This window comes from Lissotriton helveticus, chromosome 6 (genome assembly GCF_964261635.1).
Source record: "Lissotriton helveticus chromosome 6, aLisHel1.1, whole genome shotgun sequence".
NCBI classification, from domain to species: domain Eukaryota; kingdom Metazoa; phylum Chordata; class Amphibia; order Caudata; family Salamandridae; genus Lissotriton; species Lissotriton helveticus.
Window position 1 is genome coordinate 733,150,662 of NC_136067.1, and position 18,548 is coordinate 733,169,209.

The 18,548-nt window shown below is 40.7% G+C and overlaps 1 protein-coding gene across 3 annotated transcripts in view; it reads right to left on the reverse strand.

Moving 5' to 3' along the window:
• Window positions 1-18,548, reverse strand: part of KLHL32 (kelch like family member 32) — a 945,199-nt gene that overhangs the window by 323,022 nt on the left and 603,629 nt on the right. For all 3 annotated transcript variants that reach the window (XM_078646842.1, XM_078646843.1, XM_078646844.1), the window contains one exon: window positions 15,058-15,273. In XM_078646842.1, the coding sequence (XP_078502968.1) occupies window positions 15,058-15,273 (216 nt within the window). The remainder of the gene's footprint in view (window positions 1-15,057; window positions 15,274-18,548) is intronic.

Here is an 18,548-nt window from a genome sequence, read left to right on the forward strand (position 1 = left end):
TCCAATGAACAGCGCAGTTTGTCCACTGTTTAGTCTCACCGCATTTCTCTTAACCTCACCGTTTTGATGTGAATCAGAAAATAAAGATTATGTGCCTCGGAATGAAACAGGTTTCTTGACCCTGGGACGAAGTTACCAACTTTCCTGAGCACATTTTTTACCAGCTTTAAGCGAATGTACTGTGCCACATACTTGTGTGTATTTTTTAACTACTTTTCTCTAATTCAATTATAATCCATGACCCCCAGGGTCTGAAGCTTTTGCATGAGTTTCATTCTTGCATTCCTAACTTCAAGTAAAAAGAAATTAGCTACCTCAGTGACTGAATTAGGGTTAGGTCAATAAGCCCAAATCATCGTTTGTAATAACCTTTTCCTGGATATCGTCCCATCTTCCTGACCAGTGTTGTATTAGTAAAAACATGCACTTAAAGTAAAAGTAATGTATTTATTAGAGCAACCACGATAACACCAAGGCCGGGCAGTGTAAACGACCACCAGTCTCCAACTGACCAATGGGGAACACTAAGGAGACAATGCAGTAAACCCTCTCCGCTAAGTCCCAAAGACAACAAAGGAGATAGGGAGGGTGAGGAACACAAGATGGACAAGGAAGAGCTGATGAACAAAAAAGAGTATTCTAACAGTTAACTTAGGGTTTGTCTCTTTTGTGCACTGTAAGTACTTTAGAGAATGATGTCACACTTGCAGCCAAAAGCGCCACATCGCTTTCAATTCCAAACAACCAATTATCACTGTTTAAGGTGGCAAAATACCACCAGTCTACCTGTTCACCTATTTTAGGACACAGCCCTAAAGTGTGGCAGAAACCTTTTTTAAATGACAACTTTCAGTGCTCACTTTTGACTGGATTACAAAACATTATTGACTGGTGCTATTACATATTCTTGATGGTAAGTAAGATAGTGCTTACTGTAAACATCTTTCAATGCTGTTTCAGTAAAGAAAATGTGTGTAAGTGGTGATAAAGGACAAGCATATGTATGCCTTTTTTCTTGTTTTTCACTTTATAGCAGATGTGATGTGATGTGTTGTGTTGGTTTTTGTGCTGTTACTTTTTTGTCCTATATTGTGGCTGCACTTTCCTTTAAAGTTTTAGTGACAAATAACTACTTACCACTGTCTAAGGTTCGAAATACTGCCAAACAGGTCCTCAACTGCTTAAAACTCCTGTCACCACAAAAATATGCCAGATTTCTGTCGGTAGTCATGAATACATTTGAAATCGAATTAAGTTGTATGTACAATAAGCATTTTTAGTTGTGCATTTTTATTTAAATTGCCAAATGTAGGAGACTGCAGTCACTCAAACAACACACTGTCAAAGTTGGTTCTGGGTTTGGTTACGGAAACACACTCTGCCTAGTCCTTTCTGAGGTTCTACTTGGTAGGCTTCTTGTTATCATGAATGTTCAGACATGGTGACTCCAACCGCACCTGGTAAATCGGCACCAATGGAAATCTCATCATTGGGAATCCAATAAATCTGGGCGTGCAGAGTTAATGAACATTCTGAGTGGAACCTTAAGGTTGCACTAGGAAATGTGGAATGACCAGGCTTATTGATATGCTGCACCCCTTAGTTCCCCATTTCCTGCAATACAAATTGTACACCATTGTCCATTATGAAATACTTTGGTACACCTTTGGAAGAGAATTCCTCCGTAAGAAACCCAATCACCGTTCTTGTGTTTACAGATGTTACTAACAGAACATATCATTCATTACCAGCCAAAAGTTCAATGGCCCAGCAATATCTAACCCTAGCTTTGTCCAAGGCTCTTCCAGAATCTTGACCAGAGATAATGGAGCTGTTCTGGTCTTTCTGCTTTTATCATTGTTAGCACACTGCTAACAGTCTTTCACCAACTCCTCCACCTGACGCTCCACGCCTGGCCACCAATACCACTCCTGTAATCTGGCCTTAGTTAAATTCCTCCCCAAATGTCCTTCACGGCCAGATTATCTAACTAGTTGTTTTTTTTTAACCCAGATGGTGAAATAATTACTTAACTGCCCTTCAGCATTTTCCCTTCTACCATACAGAAAGCATCCTTCATATTTACAAAACCTTTCAAGGAATCTGGTATGTCCTTTTTGTCTGGCCACCCCTTGACTATGTATTCCCTTGGAGCCATGAAATCCATGTCCTTGGAATTAGCATCAGACCATTCCTGGTCATCAACTGCAGATTCACATAGCCAACCAACCAACGAATTGTCATTGTAAGGTTCATCCTGATTAATTGGCAACCTTGTTAAACAATATGCCACACTATTTTCGGATCTCTGAAGAAACTCCACAACAAAATTAAACTATGATAATCCATCCATCGTTTTATTCTAGGAGGCAAATTCTCTCCATCCCTGCATGTGAAAATCTGAGAAAGAGGGCGATGATCAGACTTGAATACAAAGGTATTCCCCACAAGTAGAATTTAAGATGAAGAATGTCTCAATACAGTCAACACTTCCCATTCTATCACTGAGTATCTTTCCTCAGCACCTTTCAAAGGGCGAGAAGCGAATGCCACCACCTTCAACTCTCCATTCACCACTCGTGATGACACCACACCCAATCCTTTGATGCCAGCATCAGTAAATACAACCGTTCTCTTGCAAGCATCAAAATATCCAAGTGTAGGCAACCTCCCAATGCTGTTCTTAATCTTACTAAATACCAATTCACATTCATCCATCCATTAAAAATTTGGAGTTCTTCTTCAATAACAACCTCAAAGGCTGCGATAGGCCAGCAAAGTTCGGAATAAATTTTGAACAAAACTCTGCCAGCCCCATCAATGAACTCACTTGATCTTTGTTCTCGGGGATAGGTGCCTTCACAATTCTGTTAGCCAAATCTAGTTTAGGACTCATCCCGTCCCCCTAAATTGTATGGCCTAAATAGGTTACAGAGGTCACACAAAAATTGCTTTTCTCTTCCTTTATGACAAGTCCAGCCTCTTGCAATCACTCTAACACTTGCCATAACCGCACATCATGCTCCTGTTGATCGTTGCAATAGATATAAATATCATCCAGGAAAAATAATACTTTTTGAAGCCACTCCAAAACCTTCTTCATTACTCTTTGAAAACATGCCACTGCAGATGCTTACCTGACAGGCATGCGGACAAACCGATATGCACCTAATGGGGTTACAAATGAAGTTAAATGCATGGAGTTAGGATGGAGCAAGACCTGGTGGTAAACAGAGTAAAAGTCCATAACACTGAAACCTTTTCCATCTCTTTTCAGAGCCAGTGTTTCTGTGATGTTAGGTAAAGGCTGCCTGTCAACACATATGTGTTTGTTAGTCCGCCCAAATCCACAGATATCCTGATCTCTCTCTAACCATCCTTCAAGCCAAGACCACTGGGGCTAGCCATTCTGAGCACTCTATCTCTTCAATCACACCTAAATCCAAAAGTCTTTTCAATTCCAATTCAAGAGAATCCATCATCAAATGCAGAACTTTCCTCACCTTGCTCACAAATGGTACTGCACCATCCTTCAGAACAATCTTACGTTCAAAATTTTTTAACTGCCCCAAATCATTACTAAAAACTATAGGACATTTTGTTTACACATCATCTGGCAACCTCTCCACCGAGAGGCAACCGTTTTCCCTGGCAAATTTGGTTTTAAAGTTATTTCCTTGGCTCTCTGATGTCTCCATCCTAAATGATTGTCACCCCTTTTGGCAACATATGTCTTCCCAACGGTCTCCCGGTCTGCAAACGAACCTTTCATGAAAGTATACCCCAAAACATCAATTCTCTCTCCACAGTACCCCACAGGATTGATGTCTGATGGAAACAGCTCAACTTCATCTCAAACATTACTTCCTTCAATGTGCAAATTATGCAATAATATAGCTTGCTTTCTTACAGGTGAACATTTCGCACCCCCAATAGCAATTATATAGGAATCAATAAGCTGCTTTCACCTCTTACAAGGCAGAATAGAATCTGCCTTATCAGACAGAAACTGCGGAGGCTGAGACATATTTGTCACAGCCATAATTAACGTTAAGCTGTAACACTGGAATTTTAACTGAGATATAGGCAATTGGAAAAGCTATTTTATCACTTAACCTGCAATTGAAGACAGATAATAGAAGGCAAATCATACAATGCTGTCTACCTTTCAACACAGACACATACAAGATCAGATCTGCTTCTGTTAAAGTGTAGAGGTTGATTAAGGTAAACCATTTAACGTTGTTCAAACTGCACCTAGTCACTGTAAGAATCCGCTGTGCCTTTGTATCAAGGTAGTACTCTATGTTGATTTTTCTCCCAAACACAGCATGCTTGTATGCAGTACCACAAATCACCACACTAACTTTTATTCCAGATTCCAGTCAGGTTATTTTGGATCAATTGCACTCCACTGTGCTTGTGCAGCACGCTTACCCCACACAGAAAACATGATGTCCCAATGAAGCGCCTCGGCCCCACACAACGTGTTCAATGCATCAGATTAAGACTCTCTGCCGAGTTATGAGCTTCTCGGGCTGCTCTTAAATGGCCGCTACTTGCATAATGCCACAACCTGACATGACTTCAGACCAATCCAAAGTAGCCACCAAGTACGTAGCATTACCGTGCAACTGCTGTCGGAATCCTCACGTAACCACAAAGAATGACGCACTCGCAATGCCGTGCGGTGTGAACACTGCCTCGCAGCATTCTACAAGGAAGAAAATGTCTACACCTTTGCGGTGACATCACCATTGTGCATAGAGAGCTGCTGCACCTTTTACTCCAACTAAGAGAGCTACTGCACCCGTTACTCCAGCTACCCTTACACAGAGAACCTACTCCTCAGAGGATGTGTGCAGATGCTTCTCCCAATTGATCGCAGTCACACTGGTAAGTGACCATGTGAGATAAGATACATCAGTCAACGGCACAATCCTTTGGTCAATCCTCAATAATTACTGTCACTGATGCACATGGGTTTACTGAAAAAACAGGTGTTTGCAATACCCATCTGGCGCTCATCACTAACATTAAGATTCAGAGATAGTCAGAGTCTACAGATTCTTAGGTAACAGCTTATGTGGATTTATTGCAGGTACAAAGTTCTGAGCAGCAGTAAGTTCAAGCAGCTTGGTTCAACTGACAATATTTACACAGCCCACTTGATGCTGACATGCATATCATTGTGTTGTAATATCTGACCTAAGCACAGTTCTAGTTGCTAGACTATGAGTGACCCAGAATAGTTCTATAATGACCTAGTATAATTCTACGAACATAACATTAGAAACTCCAAGCCACAAAAAGTTTCCTCCAGAGATTTCAGCTCTTGGAACACTGGGCATTGTTTCAGAGAATTACATGTGTGCTACAAGGAGGTTTGCAAGCGCTTAGCGGTCCATTGGGTGGGAGGTCGCTGAGATAATATCATGTGCACTTGAACCAGTTGGGCAATGCATGCTTTAATATTTAAAACACTTTTTATCACAGTTGACTCTGCTTTGATTTCTTACCACTTTTTAGTACTTGGCCAAATTGACTCTGTATGCCACAGTTCCAAACTTGGTTCGAGCTTTTTGGGTCCACTAAAGTTTAGTCTGTACCCTAAATGTGATTTCAGTTCTAAATATAATTTCAATAGGTTCTTCTATTCCTCAGTTGTCCCGAAGAGGCCCACAGGTGAAAGGAACGAAACACGTAAACACTTTGTTGGAGGAAGCCTTGCAATTAAAACACATTAAAACAGCATTGGGACATGCACTAAAAGAATAAGAGACAAGTCTGCCCTCATTGTGTGAATTTCCCCTATAAGACTACCGCCTACTGTGTGTTCATTTCTGGAGACAGTCATGTAATTTTAAAAGTAACTGGAAGACTGAAGTGAAGCTTCAAAGTTCCTATGTTTATATCTGTTTGTCTATAAGTTTCAAGAAGATGATTGAGTGTCTTTCGTTTATGTTCTTTGTCATTAATGTAATGTGGTGTATATGTATGATTATGTGTCAATTTGTATGTCGATCCCAGGAACGAGAATCGAGAGTACGAGTTATTGAGCGTGTTCTTAATTTAATGAATAAACCATTATTGTTGATAAAAAGATTCACTTACCTATGACTAATGTGAGTATTCACTGAGATAACATTTGTGTTAGATAATTTGTTCCCACAGTATACCATTGTTTCTGTTTTGAATGGGCAATCACTGGCAGGATGGGAGGGAAGAGCTGGGCACAGCCCCACTAACACTTGAATAGGCTGTGTCCTGCCTCCACACAAAGGGTTGCATACCCCCTTTAGTTAGTCCGGAGCCACAAAAGGGAAGGCAGGCTGCCTGGAACTTCAAAAGGAAACCTCTAGAAGATTCTCCCCCATTCCAAAGGCACAACTGGGTATAAATACTGGATCTCAGACACCAACCTTTCAGTAAACCTCTGGACCTGTGGATACTCTGCCAGGGAAAAGGACTGATGTGCTGCTGGACTGCACTCTGATGGATTACTGACTTGCTGTGCTGCTGCTTTGTTGTGCTGACCTGCTGCATGCTGCTCTCCTGCCTTGGTGAGAAGCACTGGATCTACATCGTTCGAACCCAGAACCCCAGAGTGACTCCAAGGGCTAGTTGGCTGACCTCCTGACTTGAGCCTGCTTGAGAAGGGGTTTAGCCCCCTCACCCAGTAACCACATTTCTTACAGCGTTCAATTGTTGCGTATTTTTCTGTTGCTCACATTAAGAAGGGATTTTGCCACTCTGAAGCATTTTGCATTTCACAGTAGCTGAGGTTCTATTCTGCAAATGATCTTTCCGGGTTCCAAATTAGAAGCATTTGAGAAATATATTAGTGCTGAGTTTCCCTATGCTTCCTAAAATCTGAGTGAAGGCATTGTTAACCATCCTTTGTAAATACACACCCTTCTTGCTCCATAGACACCTGTGTATGAAAAAGGTACCAAAGATAGCAATAAATTATTTGAAAAATGTGTTCTTATTAAATACATTATTTAATTTTGTACGATAATCAATGTTCTAGATTGAGCTCCCTTAAAAAGCCAATTTATTTATGAACTATAATGGATTTAGAACAAATAATTTGTGGAAAAAAAATTCTTATTTTGTGGTTTTTGTTAATTCACAGATTCCTGATAAGTTTAAATGCTGATAACTTTCGCATTTTAGATTTGTTGGTTAACACTGAGCCTCTGTAAGCTAGTGAGGACTTTATTTAAGGTCTCAAAGGTGGACGGACAACAGAATTTTGTGCCAAAAATTGCATCTAGTCGCTGATTTTGGAGAATGCCGCCTACGTACATCACTTTCTTTTTAATTGTGTTTGTTTGTGTCATCCACTTTACCAAGACACTTTTCTTGCCGATAGCCATTTTCCTACAGAACTGCAGGGAATGTTCACTCTTAAAGGATTTACCATTGTTCACAATTGCTGATGATTACTCACAGTTTTATTATTTTGCCAGGAAAATTATGTAGCCCAATTATGGTAGATGTTGTGAAGGCGTGTAATGAATGTGTTGATTGAATGTACTGAATGTCTTGATTTACATGGCACTTCCCTTTTCTGTTTCAGAATAACCGCTGAAGAACCTTCCACTGAAATGCATTGGGTTCATGAACTTTACTTGCTTCAAGGCGAATGATACCATATTACATTTAAAAAGAAGATGTGTACTATATGAGCAAAATTGGATATTCAGATACTTACAACTTTGTGTGAGGTGGTTGGAGAATCACCTTGAGCGCAGATGCTAAAGGTGAAGAATACAACATTGCATCCTCATTGAAAGAACAAAACAAAGGCATACACAAAAATGATGTGCAGGGGCTCACCATTTCCCAGCACAGTTTGGGAGTGAGCCATTAGCAGTGAACATCTCTACAAGTACAGCCGGTGAGCCTGGACAATCCTCGTCTGTATTTTATATTTTCTAGTGTGGCTAGGCATTATACTTATGACTTAATTACAACTTGCCAGCATTCTTGCACCTATATTAATGAGCCTCTATTCAAACACTAAAGCCTGGTGGGTGCTCAGTCTCTCCCACGCCACAGCTATGCAGAGAGTAAGCACTTACATACAAAAAAGGTAAGTAGAATGCTGAATGGATGGACATAGACACAATGCTTTTAATTATGGAGAACATTGTTCAAATACAAATGCATGCGATGCTGCCAACAAATGTGTCTCCGCGTGAATGCATTTGCAGTGCTCTGCTCCTGAGGTTACTGGCAGCGCACCTATACAGAAATGATCATGCTTGAATTTCCCCCGCTTCTTTTTTTTCTTCTATTATGTGATCTATTTTGTGCCAATTTCCCTTTGTTTCCCAACAGCACTTGTTTTGCTGTTCTTCTTTAAGGCACTGGGATGCGGCTTTGTCAAAGTCAATGAGCACTTTATTACAGTGAGCACGCTCAGTAATGAACAATTCGCCCATTTAATGAGATTCTGTGGATCCGGCGTCAGCCTGTCCATCAAGTTTCACTTCTATAAAGCACCCTGACACTAATCCTCTGGCCTACCCAATCTTCACCCAGGGCTGAATATTAGATTCTTCCATGGTATATTGCATTACCAGTACAACCTTAGCAAAATGATGAACTTAACTACACTTCAGGCAATCCAGCCAGTCTGATTTGATTTCTCTCTATTGGGTTGACTGTGAGGGAATTATGTATTTACCAAGATAAAGCAAAGCAGGTTCTTATTGCTTGCTGACTGCGCGAGCGGGTAAATATTTATGCATGCTTTTAATTCAGTCTCAAGGTCTAGAAATAAACAAATATAGCCTGCAGCAGAATAATGCTATTAAAATTTCTACATAGCGGAATTACTAACCTTTAGAGAGGCAATTACGATAACACCTAAGTGGACAGTACAGAAGGCATGGGCAGAAAAAAGGTTAAACATTGATGCTACATGTGCCACAGACATGCCTACAAACAGGAGGAAAGAGCACTTTCTACTTTACAACTGGCAGAAATGCAGTAAATTTATTATATCCATGTTTACTGAATATGAACAAGTAAACTTGAGCCTATTATTTTTTTGCCAAGAGTATGTCACATTTTCTTCTTTGCAACGATAGGATTGCAGGAGATGGTGACTGCCTTTTTTTGCAATAGTCCAATAAACATTCAAGCTGCATTCTATAATAATTTACAACAGTAATTCATGGATCAAAAGTATTCTCTAGACTTTTTTTTGTAACTTACTCAAGAGGAAATGCTGAAAACAGTTGGTGTTTCCACACATGTGCCATCTTAAGGTGTCTACGTGAAAATGGGACCAGGTAAATACAGCGAGTGGCAACATATGTTGTGAAATGAATTCAGAGGAAATTAAAAATTGGCATTTTTTAAAAATTTTGTTAAAAGCACAGCATGTCTTATTGTGGGAGACCATGCCACTGGTGCCCTACATGGTGCTATGTGGAATACACATCTGGACCAGTGGAGAGAAGTGGTGAATGGCATTTTCACTGCAATGTTTCAAATGAGTGAGGTTCCATAGAGGCTACTGGTAAGACAGTTTTATTGGCTGCGTTCTTTGTTTTGGTGCAACACTGAAAAAGTATTTTATATTACCTAGCAGTACTATAAGCATCTGCCGTTTCTATGCACCAAGCTAGCATGAAATTGTGGAAGTGTCGAAGGTCACCATGAGCTTCAACAGGGTGACTTCTCTGAGTTAGTCAGCTTATGCTGCAGAACGGTTTTCTACTTCACTTCATGTGGAAATGTAACTATGAATTCACAGGGAAACGATTAGAGCTCTCTGATCCACACACAATAAACTAACATTCTCCAAACTATACACAACAGATCAGGTGGCCTCTTATCTGACTGACCAGGAGAGAGCTTTGTGGCCATGACAGTGCTATGAAGAGCAATACAAATCCTACAATAAAATACAAAACAGTAGTAACCATGGTGTTGCTGGCCTGCTAGAGACGTCGATCTTGAAAAGTCATTCCACGCGTTTAGGTAAACATGGACCTGTTGAGGTCCATAAGTGTTCATATGTATGGACATTTCTGGTTGTTTTTGTAGGTTATTGTGCAAATCACCAGGCAACGGACAGAGGGGGTGTTATAAATCATGCAAGAGGCACGGAATGAAGCACATACGATTGTTTGCCGATGGCAGCAATATCCATACATACTTTTAATCTGTGTAGTTAACAATTTTCTATTCGGAATGTAACCAGAAACCCATATTCTCTCGATGGGATTGCTGGGAGCAATGGTGTACTGCTGTTCAGCCTCAGTTATGGCGTGCAGGATATTTGAGGAAAGTCCTCACTCGTCCTTGCTCTTTGGGTTCTTAAGGTCTAGGTGCCAGGGAAGGTTCTCTCCTCCAGTACTTCCCACTCTTGTGGCCTTTGAGGAGAAATGGAGCTGAGCAAAGTTGGTGTCTTGAGCACCTCCAGCAACCCTTTTTCCTCCTCCTAAGCCCCAAGTCTACAACCTCCCTTTCCCCTCCAGTGCCCAAATACCCGTAGAGAGAAATGTAGTGGAGTGAGGCTGGCAACATGCTCACATCTTGTCTCCTGCACCAGGGAAAGAGGTCTGGCCTTCAGTAAGGTACAGGTAGCCCAACTCCTCCCTGGCTGGAACTTAGGGAACATCTGTTTGGACAGAGGAAGGTCCGGCATGCCCCATGCATCACTATGCGGCTATTCCCGATTGGTCCTTAATCTGGAGAAGTCGCTTCCATCTTTAAAGGCCATCCCCCTCCACTTTCCGAGGATTATCTGCTGAGACACTGCTGTGAGGATTCAGGTCATCCTATCTACCACGGATGTTGCCTGGCAATCTCATCTGGGTTAATGGCATGCCAGATAGAGGTGGCGCACTGCAGGCCAGACAGTTTGTCCTAAAAGCAGCCAACGTGACCACACAGACAGCTATCTATGGATAGGTCCAGTCGTTCAAGAAATAAAGGATGCAAGTTCCAATAAAACCTGTAACACTTGATCTTATGCATATTGACAAATATAACCTCGTCAGATTTAGCCTGAAAAAGATGTTCAGTGATTATTCCTTCCACTGTGAGTTAACTGCTTTCTAAGTGAATGCTCGGAGCTGGTTTGACAGTGTGTGTGGCCCAGCCAGGTGGGGGAAAATGAGAACACTAGTAGGATATTTTATCTCTGCATGTTTGGCTTCCGATGAGCGGTTTGTCATCCTTTCTGTTTTGGTAAGTTCATTTGCAGAAGGAAAAAACGGTTTAAAAATTGCAGCAAAATATTTTAGGCACTGGTAAATGTGTAATTCCCTGCCACAAATACCCCTATACTTGGCTGGTATAATAACACCATGTCAATGGACGTCTAGGGGTCCTTCAGTGAACCACTTCTTACTTTTCACGATTTTCCTTATTTTCCTTATTATATCGTTTTACTATTGACGTGCTCTGAATATTGCTTTCAAATTGTCGAGAGGTACTTTATGTTCTTGTAGTATCTACAGGTCATCATTGGACACTGCCAATATGCTGTGTCTGCTATGTATCCTGATATGCTATCGTATTAGCGTCGCTTTTTGCTTTGTTTGGTTGTTTTAGAAACATAATACAAATCTAATGAAATCAGAAAAAATTGCAGCAACATATCAGATGTTTCCGGAGGCCTCAAAACAAAGCTGGCACTTTGTTTGAATGAGTGATATACATAACATGGGGATTTAAAGATGTACAATGAATTAATCAGGCCTGTCAGAATCTGTGGTGGTTCGGGGGGGGGGGGGATTCAGGATTTGCAGGGTCCCTCTTAGGTTTGAGATCCAAGGAGCAGTTCGTGATTAGGGAGAGATGCACTCTAAGGAAGGCTAAAAGACAGTATTTGCCACCACCTAGTGGTATTGCCATTTTAACTACATTAAAAAGAAACAGGTCAGGCCCTCTGTTTTATCTTAAAACATTCTGCAACATCAGAGCAAAGCACCAGAATTCGTGGCGACTTGGGGGAAGTGCCCCGGCTAACCTGCCCTTGCCAAGGCCCTGGAGTAAAGTCGGCAGATTCAGTTACCTTTACTGACTTTTTGTCTGAAAGTCTTGATGGCCTAGGTTTGGTGAATGGATAACGCAATAATTGAACAAGTTCTATCCTTCACTGTGAAATAGGCCACTGTAAAATACTTGGAAACAAAGGCTTGGTACACAAGATGGACCCAGACTGATGCATTGATATACATCTTCAAACCGGTTGATGCACCCATTAGTAACATAAATAAATGTGAGTGAGGACTCAGATGTCCTGTGTTTGGTAACACTACGTAAAGTTCTTAGCCATGAGACTTAGTTTTAGTCAAATTCTTTTGTAAGATACGTACTCAACTGCCCCAGTAAGACTGCACTGCTCAGGTGCACACATTTCTCACTGGGGTTCAAGAATCACTAGCCGAGAACCGCCACAGTGGTCTCTCCTCCATAGGTTAGGGTGATGCTACATGTAGCAAAGGTAACATAAGGGATTTCACTCCCTGATGACACCACAGGATGTGACATTGACCTGATAATGTAATAAAAAAAGACCTCTTAAACCCTTAACATGATGCAATCATGGGAAGAATCTCACATCAAATGTGTCGATAATTAAGATCGTCAACATCTTACAGAAATTGGAAAAATAAGGTTTAGGAGTTTCAATGGGAACTCACAAGTGTGCAGCAAGGTAAAAAGAGCAAACAACTGATGATCCCTAACTGCTTGTCTTGCCATCAGTACCTATGCCACACAATGTCTGCTCATCAATTTCTATCTGTATTCCACAGTTGCTAGGATGGTGCAGAAAGGCGCTAGTTCCTCCACTCCTTTGTGTTCTGGAGATACACGAGGAGGCCAATCTGAATGCTGGATGTCAGGAATCAGGGATTTAGAGAGATCCAATGGGAATTGTAATTTTGCCCAATGGCTTCGGTAAAATGTGTTTGCGCTGTAACTCATGACCTTTAGATGGCCATCCAAAAGCGAGTGCAAACTAAGAAGTCACGATTAGGGCAAATAAAGCTGCAGAACTGCTTATGCATTACATGCCTAGGAGCTTTGCGTGGTCTCCTAGAGATTACAAGAGGACTGTGAGTTCGGAAATCTCATAAAAAGTTTATAAACAGCTCCACCATGAAACTTACTAAGACAATATCCCATTTTCACACCTCTTTAGGTTGATAAGTCTTTGCCACCGTGTTAAAATGTAGCATAACCCAAATACATTTCTCTACTTATAGTATTCAATGTTCAGTCAATGATGAGAGGTTTGCTGAAGTTTAGTACGTTTTATTTTAGCATTAAGAGATTAGTCTGTATCTTTTTGTCTTTATATTGAGGTTAGTCTACTAAGTCTGTTTACATAAATATCAAGGACATTTACTTAGATTCAGCATACAAAATAATAGCAAGTTCCTTAGGAAACCCTATCTTAATCTACAATACCTAACCTACCCTAGCAAGAACCCATAAAGAGTTCCTTAAGAAAAGAGTAAGAGAAAATTTGGCGCAACAGGCTATAAGAGGTTGAACTCCCCATAAAGAGTAGTTCTGGAAACTCAGCCGCACAGCTGCAGCAGCTGCATCAGCAACCATTAACTTAAATGGAAGTAAATAGTCACAGCAGTAGCTATGATTAGCATGGAGAAAAATCTCCAAAAAGGCATCAGAATAACAGAAAATGACTGTTATCAGTAGCTCACAGCAAATTTGGGCGAGAGTAGCACAGTCAAGTCCTAGAGAGCATGCAGGGGGAAAGATGTGCATCACATGCATTGCCTTTCTAACAAAGAACATGTACCACAGAGAAAAGCACAAAATATTTTCCAAACTCTGAATGTTGAATCATCTCTAGACTATAGGAAAGGATCTTCCGATGGTCTGTCGTCTTCGCTCTCGATTGCCATGGTAAATGTCCATGTTGACATGTTGTTATTTGAATGTTGCTAAAGCGTATTACAAAAATATGCATCTAGGAAGGTTCTCATGAAAACCTTTGCAAGCCTACTCTTTTAGCTGTTTAGTGTCCCATTGTGTAACAATGGGCTGGTCTATGAAATGAAATGAAATGAATCATCATCAACTAGCATATCCTGCTTAGATCATGAGACTCAAATATATAGCAATATACTTGTTCATTATAAGCATGTGGCAGAGGCAATTATCTGAAATCCGATGAAGTCATATGTTGTGAAGAAGGAAAGAACTACATTTTGAAGCAAACAGCACATTTCACGAAGATATCAAGTTCTACAGTTCAAATATAGCATTAAACCAGCATTTACAAATAGGTCTCTCTTTTTATTAAACGGAAAAGGAAGGAATAATGGAAATATTGAGGCCTAGCAGTGAAGTAACTACAGAAATGGGACCTTTTGGTCGCAATAAGCAGCTTTTTCTCTTTTTGCACATTTAATAAAAGCACATTTCTCTAACCTTTATACTGACATGCATTTCATACGTTAATGTTAAGACCCATTTCTACATTGTCATGCGGTTAATTTACGTAAAAAATGTCAACTTCCTCAGGACAGATGCTACTTTTATCTTTACCACCAATAACAATATCATGGAGATTACCCTCTTCTCTGTCCATTAGCCTTGGAAAAGATCCAGGCTTGCGCGTAGCGCTAGGGACGAAAAACATGTTTGCTGGCCCAATTTTCCAAAGCACTAAATATTGATAATAAATTATCTCTGATCCTACTTTTATCTAACTGAATAATAGAGATTTATCTTATTTGAAAAACACACAGCATTGTCAACTGTCTAAGCTATCCACCTTAAAATGATCTTAAAAGTGGGCAGCTGGGTGGGTGTGTCAATGGAGAGAAAGAGGTGGCTTTGTGTTCTCCGACTTTTTTCTCGTTTGTAAAAAAACAAAATGCCCCAATAATGCTCACATAGTGATCTACGTAAAAAAAAGTGCAGACTGGTGTCAGAACACCCTGGACCTTATACAGTCAAAAGTGGTCAATGCTCCCTAGTTTTATTTCAAACCTATGGATACTAGGAGGCATCATCTCGCTATAAAATATGCAACTGAAGTTGTACCTTCCAGATTTGTTCTTCACTCAATGAGGTCAGTTGATCACTCTTCAGAACCTCCCGCAGAAGACGATAAGGGAGGACCAGGAACTCTTCAGGGTGACCCTTCAGCAGCTCAGACAGGTGCTTCACTAGGAAGTTGACCACAGCAGTCTCAAGGTACGTGAGGTTAAATAGGTCAGCAAGTTTGTACAGATCCAAATAATTAAAGGTATTCAATTCCTGCAAAATGAAAAGGAAGTATACTGTAAAAGCAAACCTGGAACACTGACATCTTCAAGAATATTTGGAATTGAATCCATGATTGTTGTAAAGACATTAAAATGCTTTTTTAAATAAAATAGAGGTTTCTTATTGTCAACTTTGTTGAAACAAATACAAAACTATCTAACGTACATTAAATAAAAACAATATTCTGGTACTTTGAACTTGAATTCTAAACAAGCAATGGTACTTGGGATTTAAATGCAACAGTGCGTGTTTTGCAGCTGTGTTAGTAAAATGCATGGATGATTGGCCTCGGAATCTCTAACTATGCTTTTGAGAAATAGAGAGTAAAGTAGTCAATAGCCAGGGTTTATTCATGTAATAATATCATTATACAAACAAATTGTTGGAATGAGTAAAATCCAGGGTTAAATGCATCAAAACAAGGCATCTGCTGGATGTGAAACCAATTCTGACCATGTTGAGATCAACATGCACCGGAAATTCCTGCGGCAGTCACAGAATGCTTCTCACTATGCACTGATGCCGTGGATGTATCAGAGACAAATAGCTGGCATGGTAAATGTTTAATTTGAGCTACTATTGCAACAAGCAAGTAAATAAAATTGGCCCGTAAGTATCAAGGGACAGAATGCAACAAAGGAGAATAGGCCACCCTATCCTCTGGTTGGAAAGCAGAGGCGAGCCATACCTAGGACACTCTACACTAGTCGCACTGTTGATGACTTCGACCCTGCTTCAGAAAATGTGGAAAAGTCATGGTTCCCTTCCAAACAAAATGTATAAAAAGCATTGGCAAAACCAATATGTCTGGCATTTCTGACAGTGGTGGTGTTTGGGTATAGTGGGTGACTTTGCATTTGCCGCCCCAGCTTTCCTAGAAATAAAATCCCTTAAATAGCAACATCTTGGCCTCCTAAAATGTGGTAGTTGGGAGCCGGTGCTCCCTCTGCTGAACATGCTTCATTAGAAAAGTTAAGGTGCACCCTCAAGGAAGATTGCTATGAAAATAAGTTTGCATTGTAAATGCTGAATGTATAAGGCATAAACAGCTATTGAACAGTAGATACTTTTGAAAAAAGACTAGTATTTCATTGCATACTTAGACAAGGACATGCACTTGCGCGTCTTTACTTTGTGAACAAAAAACCTGTAAATACAAGTGAGAAATTGGATTATTGTTTAAGAGGGGTGGAAACCCTACTCAAGCAACAACCACAATCCTTATCAGGGTGAACCTTAAAAGCAACTAAAGTAACCAGTCCTTAACTCTCTGGTAGCTTGGCACAAAAGTAGTCAGGTTTAATTTAGTGGAACGGTGTAAAGTATTTATGCAGCACACAAGCAGTCAAAGTGAAAACACAAGAAAAATCTCTAACCAATTCATAAAAATATGATACATTTATATAAATAAAATCTATTTATCTGTTAATTTGCAAAGTGCTGGACTACCCACATTGGGGTTTCCCAGCGCTGCTGATACCAAAACAAATTAAATCCAATCAGTAGAACTGGAGTTCGGAATTTTAAAATGTTTTAATGAAATTTAGTGCCTAAAAGATCAAAGAGTCAACAGTGGGTATCTAGTCATGCGAGATCAGGTTAAAGTCAAAAGTTGAGGCCGACCACAATGGAGTGCAGGCCTGATATATGAGATGGATTGGGTCCGGTCTCAGCTTACGTATGGACTTGCAAGACATTTTGCTGAAAAGTCCCCGAGAAAGTTACGTTCAGCGGTGCAAGGCAGCCGTCGGGGTTCAAGAAGTGCAGTCACCATCCAGGAGCTGCTAAATGTACCCATGGTGAAGATATCTACTGTCAGCCGTTATCACTATTTTGTAAGTTGAAGATCTCCAGCAGGCCAAACAGCAGGCTGAACCCAATGAGGGCTCCAGGAGACCGGATACCTCTTCTGATTGGACACGCTGAACAGGAACTGCTGCTGCTGAGAAGAAAGTAACATGAGCTACCATGAACTCAGTCTAACTTGCGATGCATCGTGTTTGGATCTGCACGTTATAGGGTTAGCCAGGAGAGACACGACCAACACCACAATCAAGGGTGCAGGACCTGGTGAGCACAACTTGGGGGGTTAGGAATCATTTCAGCAGAGGCAACTGCAGGGTTCAAGGTCTCTGGAATTTATTTTGTCCCTGTAACTCACACAGGAAGCCAGACACCTAGCCCTTGAAGTCACTTCTGCTGGTCCTGGTTTCCAGGAGATGACCCAGTTCGCCTTAAAGCAGTAAATCAGGCCACTAGTAGCAAGCAGTCCAGTAGTAGCAGGGACTCCTATTGGGTCTAAGCAGTTGTTCCAAAACTCCCACAGATCCAGGAGTGAATAAAATATTATTCTGAAGGTCCAATAGTTATACCTGGGGCCAGCTTTTGAAGTGGGGGGCTTCCATACACTACTCTGACATCAGGTTCTGGAAATGTTTTCCCTTTCCAAGGCTTCAAAAGTCTGGTGTGACAAAAGGTTAGTGTTGCTTCCTTTGTGTGTGTGCTGGTGGAAGCCCTTTGAAGTGCAAGTAGGGCAGGGAACATCTCCGCCCAGCCAACCTTGCAGGATTGCCTCTCTTGCCAACATCTAGTCTCCTTTGTCACAAATGTGGAGCCATTTGCAGTCATGTGACCCAGGACACTGGCAGCAGGCACCAAATGGTTAAAGCATGAAAATGCCAACTTTCTAAAAGTGGCATTATCAGAATTGTGACTTAAACCTCGACTTTGAGACAATTTTAAATTACAATTCATTGCAGTCCAAACAGGACATCCCTATCGGCTCCCAATCAAAAGTAAGCACTTATTAAATGTGGTAGGCAATGTTATCCAAAGGGAGAGATCGGCCTTATAGTAGTATATGATGAAAGGATGTTTTTTCAATACCATGGTATGTAAAGCTTAAACCACATGCCCTACATTTTAAATACACTGCACCATGTCCTATGAACTTTTTAGGGCATAACCTAAGGGTGTCTGATATGTACTAAAAAGGAAGAATTAGGCTGGAAAAAGGTGTATTTCACCAAGTTGAATTGGCAGTGTAAAACTGCACTACAGGCACAAATGGCAGACCTGAGACATGTTTTAAAAAGCTACTTTAGAGGGTGGCCCCATGAGTGATGCAGGCCTACTAATAGCATTTAATTTACAAGCCCTGGGTACATGTATTACCATATAATAGGTACTTATAAGTAAATTAAATGTGCTAATCAGGTGTGTAAGCCAATTTTACCAAGCTTTAGGGAGACGGCATTTTAGCACTG